Source organism: Oryctolagus cuniculus, chromosome 5, assembly GCF_964237555.1.
Source record: "Oryctolagus cuniculus chromosome 5, mOryCun1.1, whole genome shotgun sequence".
Taxonomy (NCBI): Eukaryota; Metazoa; Chordata; class Mammalia; order Lagomorpha; family Leporidae; genus Oryctolagus; species Oryctolagus cuniculus.
The window spans coordinates 140845500-140854866 of record NC_091436.1 but is presented as its reverse complement, the minus strand read 5'-3'; the positions used below and the strand labels follow the sequence as shown (position 1 = coordinate 140854866).

Sequence of the window (9367 nt, the reverse complement as noted above, 5' to 3'; positions counted from 1 at the left end):
CTTTACCTTCTTTCATATTGATGACCGTGTTTCTTTGTTTCTGTGTGTAACACATCTTTAAGCATCTTTTGCAGGGCTGGACAAGTGGCAACAAATTCTTTCAATTTCTGTTTGTTATGAAAAGTCTTTATTTCACCTTCATTCACAAATGATAGCTTTGCAGGATATAATATTCTGGGCTGGCAGTTGTTCTCTCTTAGTACCTGGGCTATATCTCGCCATTCCCTCCTAGCTTGTAGAGTTTCTGATGAGAAGTCAGCTGTGAGTCTGATTGGAGATCCTCTGAGAGTAATCTGACGTTTCTCTCTTGCACATTTTAGGATCTTTTCTTTCTGTTTCACTGTGGTGAGTTTAATTACAACGTGTTGTGGTGAGGATCTCTTTTGGTCGTGTTTATTAGGGGTTCTGTGAGCTTCCTGTACTAGGATTTCTCTGTCCTTCTCCAAACCTGGGAAATTTTCTGCTAATATCTCACTAAAAAGGCCTTCTAATCCTTTCTCCCTCTCCATGCCTTCAGGAACTCCTAGAACCCGAATGTTGGGTTTTTTAATAGTATCCTGAAGATTCCCGACAATATGTTTTAGATTTCTAATTTCCTCTTCTTTTCTTTGGTCTGACTGTATCCTTTCCTGTTCTCTGTCTTCTAAGTCCGATATTCTCTCTTCTGCTTCTCCCATTCTGTTTGTAAGGCTCTCTATTGTGTTTTTCATTTGATCTATTGAATTCTTCACTTCAGTCACTATCCCAGTTTCCGTTGTACTAGTTGTTTCGTTTCATTTTGATTCCTCCTTAATATTTCATTTTCACGAGAGAGATTTTCTATCTTGTCCATTAAGGATTTCTGTAGTTCAAGAATTTGTTTTTGAGAACTTCTTAATGTTCTTATCAATTTTTTGAGATCTGCTTCTTGCATTTCTTCTATGTCATCATCCTCATAATTAATTTTAATTATTTTTAACAGATCAATATGATTTATACATACAAGTCTAGGAACATAATGATATTGCCTTCCTCCCTTCATTCCTCCCTCCCTTTTACCTTCCTTCCTTCTACCTTTCTTTTTCTTTTGTTTTCAAGATAAAATATTTTAAATTTATATTACAATAATAAGGCTTAATATTTCACCATATAAAAAGTTTAACAAGTAAAAAGCAAAAAGACTATAGTTTAGTGGGAATGTATACAATGGCTGTAAACAATAATTGAGTGGAAAAATGACCATTTCACCCATACACAGTTTTTTTCATTCATAATTTATTCCTTTCTCTTTTTTGATGATTTTTTAATTTTATTTGAAAGAAAGAGTTACAGAGAGAGGGAGAGACATAGATAGAGAGATCTTCCATCCACTGGTTCACTTCCCAAATGGCTGAAATGGCTGGAGCTGGGCTGATCTGAAGGTAAGAGCCACAAATTTTTTCAGGGTATCTCATAAGGCAGCTTTACCCATTATACCACAGAACTGGCCCCTCATAATTTCTTTCAATTAAATAGAATATGTGATAATGTAACATCTAAACATTTCCTAAACATTTCCTTTGGGGTTACAAGATAATAATTAAGTTAATTTATACTTTAAGTCATTTCTTCTCAGCAGTTTATGCTCATGAATAATTTTATGCACATTGCAATGCAAATAATTATACATTACATTATTTGTACTTTGTTATTTACTACAGATCAGGGAAAACATGTGGTATTTGTCTTTTTGGGATGGGCTTATTTTACTAAGTTTAATGGCTTCCAGTTGCATGCATTTTATTACAAAATGCAGTATTTCATTCTTTGTTATGGCTAAGCAATATTCTAATATATATATATATACACACACACATCACATTTTCTCTTTTTTTGAGAGGAGAGAGAGAGAGAGAGAGGAAGAGAGAGAGAGAAGCACGATTTTTTTAAGTCAGAAACCTCCAGCCTGAGTGGCCTGAGGAGGGCTCCAAGAGAGGCAAAACCCAAATATATCACATTTTCTTTATCCAGTCATCAGTTGGTGGACATCTGGCTTGATTCTGTATCTTAGCTATTGTGATTTGAGCTGCAATAAACATGAGGGTACAGATAACTCTTCAATATGTGGATTTCATTTCTTTTGAATAAATTCCCATGAGTGGGGTGGCTAAGTCATATGGTAGATCTATTCTCAGCTTCCTGTCTTCCACAATGGCTGTACTAGTTTGCATTCCAACAGTAGATCAGAAAGTGAAAAGGCAATTTACAGGATGGTAGAAAATATTTGCAAACTATGCAACTGACAAAGGATTAAAAACCAGAATCTACAGAGTTCAAGAACCTCAACAATAACAATACAAACAATCTAGTTAAGAAATGGACGAAGTGACTGCTGCCTCCAAAACTGTGACAATCCCTTTCTGCTATGAGCCACCCCAGGTGTGTTACTTTGTTACAGAAGCTCTGGGCAAGGGATGCACCAACATGGAAGAGGTGCAGAGCAACTGGATTCACAGTCAGTGCCGGGAAAAATGCACAATGTACATGCACCTGCAAAAACAGCAAGACTGGGACCCAGCAATTCCACTCCAAGAGAGCAAATAGCCACACAAGGACTTGCACATGAACTCTTGTGATGGCTGGATTCAAAATAGCTAAAAACAGGAAACAGTTGAAAGTCTATCATAGTCTAACACAATGTGGCATATTCAATGGAACACTCCTTAGATACAAAAAAGAACAAACTAAGGCTCCATCCAACATAACAGGGATATCTGAAAGACAAGTTGGGCCGGCGCTGCGGCTCACTAGGCTAATCCTCCGCCTAGCGGCGCCGGCACACCGGGTTCTAGTCCCGGTCGGGGCGCCGGATTCTGTCCCAGTTGCCCCTCTTCCAGGCCAGCCCTCTGCTGTGGCCAGGGAGTGCAGTGGAGGATGGCCCAGGTGCTTGGGCCCTGCACCCCATGGGGAGACCAGGAAAAGCACCTGGCTCCTGGCTCCTGCCATCGGATCAGCGCGGTGCGCCGGCCGCAGCACGCTGGCCGCGGCGGCCATTGGAGGGTGAACCAACGGCAAAAGGAAGACCTTTCTCTCTGTCTCTCTCTCTCTCACTATCCACTCTGCCTGTCAAAAAAAAAAATGAAAGACAGGTTGAACAGAAGCAGCCAGGCCACAGCATACACTGCACAATCTCACTGATGGGAAGGCCTAGAAAGGGAGGAAGCACTCACAATGATAGAAATCAAACCAGTGGGGGCTGCCACTATGGTGTAGTAGGTTAACCCTCTGCCTAACAGCACTGGCATCCCATATGGGCATCAGTTTGTGTCACAGCTACTCCACTTCTGATCAGCTCCCTGCTAATGTGCCTGGGAAAGCAACGGTGGGTGGTGCAAGTGCTTGGGTCCGTGCACCCATGTGGGAGACCCAGAAGAAGCTCCTGGCTTTGGACTGGACCAGCTCTGGTCATTGCGGCCTTTTGGGAAGTGAACTAGTGGATGGAAAACCTCTGTCTATGCCTACCCCCTCTCTCTAACTCTGCTTCTTAAATAAATAAATCTTTTTAAAAATGGGCAAAGAACTTGAACAGGCATTTTTCAAAATATGATATCCAAAAAATGGCCAACAGACATATGAAAAAATGCTCAGGATCACTAACCATCAGGGAAATGTAAATCAAAACCACAATGAGGTTTCACCTCACCTGAATTAAATGGCTCTCATACAGATATCAAAAAAATAATAAATTCTGGCAATTAGGTTGGGGAAAAGATTCCCTGATAAAATAAATCAGAAAGAGAAGGAAGGAAAGAAGGAAAGAAGGAAAGAAGGAAAGAAGGAAAGAAGGAAGGAAGGAAGGAAGGAAGGAAGGAAGGAAGGAAGGAAGGAAGGAAGGAAATCTGTGAATTTTAGAGTGCCAAAAAACAAAGAATTCACTTGATATGACTACTAACAGTGAAGAATCAGATATAGAATAACAGAAGCAATACAACTGCTGAAATAGTGTTCTTTTTCCCTTCTTTTTCATAGACCCATAATAAAAAGGTGTATAATGTTAAGGATGATCATCTTAATGAGTGAATCCATGGGATGTGACTGATCTCATGCCATAATTTTCATTACCAATTAATTTTGAGTTTTTAATTTTAATTGACATGCAAAAACTGCACTTATTTGTGAATTAGAGTGTGACAATTCAATATATGTATACATTATGTGATGATCTTATCAGGGTAATTAATATTTCTATCTCCTTAAGAATTTAACATTTCTTTGTGTTGAGAATGTTCAAACTTCTCTTTTCTAGTGTCTTATAAGATACATAATAAAACATTATAAACTGTAGTCCCCTAGTCATTGCCAACTTTCTTTCCACTTTCTACTCCAAACCATTTTTCAAGAGAGCTTCTTGAGAAAGAAAAAGTAAGCCCATATCCCTATTTCAGGAAATAAGGGGAATTTTTTGCAATCCAAATAATAAATGAGGTCTAATCATCACTGTAAATTTCTAACTTTCAACAGATGTTAACCTTAGATGAAACGGAGTTAAGGCTATTCTATTAAGAATACATAATGGATTATTGTGAACCCTCTTGCCCATTGTTCTGAAACTAAGGAAGAAAAATAGTAAAAGGGGAAAAATAGGAATAACCATAAAATGGAAATTCATGGAAGAATTTCACAAAGCTACTCCCTCATTACTGATAAACCAGGAGGCTATACTGTTTATTCATACAAAAATTACTCTCAGCACCAGGGGATAGTCTCTCTCAGGATTTTTATGTCTAGAGATTCATAAATCATTAAAAGTCCAAGTAGATTTTGAGGAAGAGACATTTGAAGATGAAGAGTTATGTTCCAACTCTAACATGAATTGTCACTTCAAATGTATTTATTATTCATAATCACTGAAAACCTAAAAAGTTTTCTTAGCTTTGATTCTTCTCTCTCAGTCAGGTAAGAGCTAGGCTGGGAAGTTACCCATATTTTCTACCTGTGAGTGCATTATTTGCCTGCATGCTAGTATTAAAGTGTTCAGGACTTGGAGCTGATGTGTGTGGTTTTTTATATTTGCCTTCTCATTGTATTTATGGTTTCTGATGAATATTTACTTCTTACTCTTCTACTTCTACATCACATTCAATTAGGTTGTTTCCTGAGACATTTTCTAAAGCAAATCTGTAATCTCTAGATAGTAAAGTGGCAGCAAAAGAATCATGCCCTTCAGAAGAGTATGATATTTAATTTTTTTTACTCAATGGATTTTATGAAATTCTATTTTGTGGGCCATAAGGTGATAAAAATTTTTGGTGTACAAAGACTATACACAGATATCAAAGGAGGTTACTCTGAATTGTTTGAAGGCAGCCCTTTATGGAGGTGTATTAAAGCTTAATTTTGCAAAATTTCCTCCAGTTAGAAAAGCAAAAGTTCCATGGGCTTTCTAGAAGAGTTTTCCAGTTCACCCACTTTTTCTCTAGTCACATCAGATCAGTTTCTCCTCCCCTCAGTGATTGCACAGGCTTTAATGATACCCCTTCTATGGGAAACACTCCAATGGTCTTCAGAAGGCCTTAAAATTCTTATTCTTTTCTCAGTGTCTCCCATTTCTATATTTTGCACATACACTTGCTTCTTCCTTCCAAATGTGTAAAAGCTAATTCACAAAGAGGAAGCTATTTCACAAAATTATGTCTACTTTTGTCAGTGTATTGAAAGGAGATAATATCAGATTCTTTACAAATAATGCACAGGAAAAGAGTCCTCCCTTTCAGTACATAGTGCAAATTTGGTCAGATATTAAACCTTATTACAACTAACTTATCTTTCAAGTGTTTATTCATTTATTTATTTTGAAATAACATTTTTAATTTACATTATACTCAAAGGCTTAATGCCCCACTAAATAGAGAACTTAGCAAGTAAAAAGATTATAATCCAGCAGAGATATAGGCAAGGGCTACAGACAATTAACAAATAAAAAGATTTAATGTTCACCATATCAAAAATTTCAATTCTGCAAAAGAAATAGAAACAATATTTTCATTAGTAAAAAACAGGAAATTAATTTAATAGAAAGAAAATACAAATAGAAAAAAAACACATTTTCAAATAGGATGAGAATTTGTGGCAAGCTTGAATAAATCTATTACAAAGCAGCAAAATTCTGGGGCCATGAAAGGTAGCTACCAGTGTCTCATTAAAGGAATTCTAGAACCTCACTTGAGGTAGTATATTCTTTGATATCTTATTTATCTTGGGCAGAATAAAAATAGGACTTAAGGAAACATCTTCAAAAAAAGAGGGAGAAGATTTTCAAGAGGGCTGAAATCACAGATACTAAGGGAAATGACAGTGTTAGGTGAAGTGAAGGAGGAGCTATTGATATCACTGGAAGAATTTTTTTAATTTATTTATTTGAAAGGCAAAGGTACAGAAAGAGAGGAAGAGACAAGGAGAGAAGAAGAGATCTTCACCTACTATCAAAATGGCCACAACAGTTGGAATTCTGGGAAAGAATTCAGTCAGGCATTTGGGAAAGGAAAAAGACTCCTAGAGCAACTAAACCTTAGAATAACAATGACATTTGACTCAAATAAGCAATATGTGAGCCTATATTTAATACTCAAAAGTATTTTTGGTCATTTATTACATTGAAAAGGGGAGCAAGAGTGACAGAGAGTGGGGAAGGGACAGAGAGAGAGAGAGATCTTAATCTGTTAGTACACTCCCCAAACGGCTGCAAAATTCAGGTCTGGCAAAACCAAACCCAGAACCCAGGAACTACATCCTGGTCTCCCAATTGGGTGTCAGGGAATAAATACTTGCAGTATAATCTGCTGCCATGCCAGGTACATTAACAGGGAGCTTCATTGGAAGTAAAACAACCAGGACTCAAACCAGCAATCTGACATGGAATGTCATTCTCACAGTCACTGTGACATAAGCACAACCTGCTCTGTCACAATGCCAGCCACTAAGGGAGCCTATACTGGCAAATGTTAAAGCTGAGATTGTTGGAAGAGACTAAGCTCAGCATTATATGGCAGGGATAAAACTTCAAGTACATTCAGGTAAATTCTGATTAGTGTGATCTGGTTTCCTAAACTGACAGGGCTCCAGGTTTTTCAGGGATATAGAACAGGAATAGATAAATAAATAACATCACTAACTCTGCTCACATTCTGAGTTAAAGAAATTATTGTTATTTTATTTTTAATCTTTATTTATTTATTTCAGAGATAGACAAAAACGAAAACAGAATAAGATCTCCCATCCAGTGCTATTAAGAGATAGCAGTATGTAGATTACTTGAAAAACTGCTCCCTTATATAACTTAGAAAGATGAGAATGAAGTTGTATCAGAACACAGTTGTTCAGAACCAAAGATGGTTAACTTACATCTAACTCTGAATCCAGGGAGAAAGACAAATCTAGATGATAAATATAATAAAAGAGCATTGTTGAGTTACAATCCATAGCAGACCTGCAGCCTTGATGGAGCAATCTCAAGGCCCAAATGTTACACAGACTCTGGGGTCGAGATTGTGTAAAACAATAATACATCCCCTCACAATACTTTTGATTTGGGGAGTCAGCACTAAACTGTAAAGATGGATCCACATTAAAGATGTTGTTCCATTTATTACTTTCTCTTTTCTTTTCAGTGATGCTGAATCAAACCCCAGTCAGTGAATTTCTCCTCCTGGGAGTAACAGACATCCAGGACCCAGAGCCTTTTCTGTTTGTGGTTTTCCTCACCATCTACTTTGCCAATGTGACTGGGAATGGTACCATCCTTACAGTTGTCATCTCTGATCCAAGACTCCACTCACCTATGTATTTCTTCTTGGGAAACCTGTCTTGTCTAGATATCTGTTACTCCACAGTGACTCTGCCAAAGATGCTGGAGAACTTCCTCTCCACACAGAGAACCATTTCTTTCTTGGGATGCATGAGCCAGCTGCATTTCTTCCACTTCCTAGGTAGCACAGAGGCCATGTTGCTGGCCGTGATGGCCTTTGACCGCTTTGTAGCTATCTGCAAGCCTCTCCACTACACTCTCATCATGAGTCGTCAGCTCTGCACACAGATGGCTATCACAATCTGGACCATTGGCTTTTTCCATGCCCTACTGCACTCCATTATGACCTCTCGTTTGGACTTCTGTGCTTCTAACCAGATCCACCACTTCTTCTGTGATATTAAGCCATTGCTGAAGCTGGCCTGTGGGAACACTGAGCTCAACCAGTGGCTGCTCAATACTGTCACAGGGACCATTGCCATGGGCCCCTTCTTTCTGACACTTCTCTCTTATTGCTACATTATTATCTATTTGTTCTTCAAGACTGGTTCTTGCAGGATGCTTCATAAAACTCTGTCCACTTGTGCCTCTCACTTCATGGTAGTTATTCTTTTCTTTGTGCCTGTTCTCTTCACCTACATTCTTCCTGCCTCAAGGAGCTCCATGGATCAGGACCGGATCATTGCCGTCATGTACAGTGTGGTCACTCCAGTGCTAAATCCACTCATCTACACTTTGAGAAACAAGGAAGTGAAGAGTGCCTTGGGTAGGGCTATAAGAAAGAGACTCTGACTTCAAGGGTTATAGAAAACTCTTCTAAGACACAACTAACTAAGCAATTAGAAGTTTGATATGGGAATTATAACTGCTTCTCAAATTATGTAGCATATTATAACAGAGAATTGCATAAAGTAAAAAATCTGGTAAAGTCCAATCTGTTGTATTAAATGCATTTCCTACATAATATAAGGAAATTTGAACAGTTGTGACACTAGCAATGGACTCAATGCTGAGGGTTTTTTTGTAATATCAATTGATAAAATTGATAACTATTTATAGCCTTTGTCTCTACTGTTGAGGTGCAGTATTTTTTGTTCTATTCATTGAATTCTTTACTTAGTTGAGGGTAAATCTTATGATTATAAAATAAACTGAAAACACATCATTGTAAAAATTAAAAGAATAAGAAAGGAAGGAGGAAGAAGAGTGGGAGTGTGTGTGGGAGGGAGGGTAGGATAGGAAGAATTACTTTGCTCCTAAATCTGTATGTATAAAATACATGAAATTTGTTCATATAATATAAATTTAAAAAATTATAGAAAATAATCAGTTTATAAAATTTCTTTGTTATATATTCAATATGTTCATCTTTACATTTGGGTCTAGAAATATGGTTAAATTATCCTTGTGTTGCAATAGTTGATTATATATAAGCCCATATAACTCTATAATCCATATAGGTTAATGCACTTTATGTGATCAATAAAATATTGAGCTTTCATATTTTGAGGATTTTAATTTTAAGGCTACACTTATTTAATTGTTAGAGTAAATGCCATGTTACACATTAGTGAAGGGAAATTTAAGAGGTGCATCATGATTGGT

General features: G+C 37.4%; 1 protein-coding gene across 1 annotated transcript; it reads left to right on the top strand.

Moving 5' to 3' along the window:
- The first annotated feature begins 6908 nt into the window (after positions 1-6908).
- On the top strand, positions 6909-8707 carry LOC100341619 (olfactory receptor 12D2). Its single transcript, XM_008262633.4, has 2 exons — positions 6909-7031; positions 7626-8707. Exons 1-2 carry the CDS (start codon positions 7001-7003, stop codon positions 8552-8554), a joined length of 960 nt encoding a protein of 319 aa, XP_008260855.2. The 5' UTR covers positions 6909-7000; the 3' UTR covers positions 8555-8707.
- Positions 8708-9367: the final 660 nt, after the last annotated feature.

Bases quoted from the DNA above. Each gene is read 5' to 3' on its own strand.
- LOC100341619 (XM_008262633.4), top strand. From the start codon at position 7,001: ATGGCAGGGATAAAACTTCAAGTACATTCAG. The intron at 7,032-7,625 runs GTAAATTCTGAT...TTTTCTTTTCAG, and splicing joins AAAACTTCAAGTACATTCAG to TGATGCTGAATCAAACCCCA.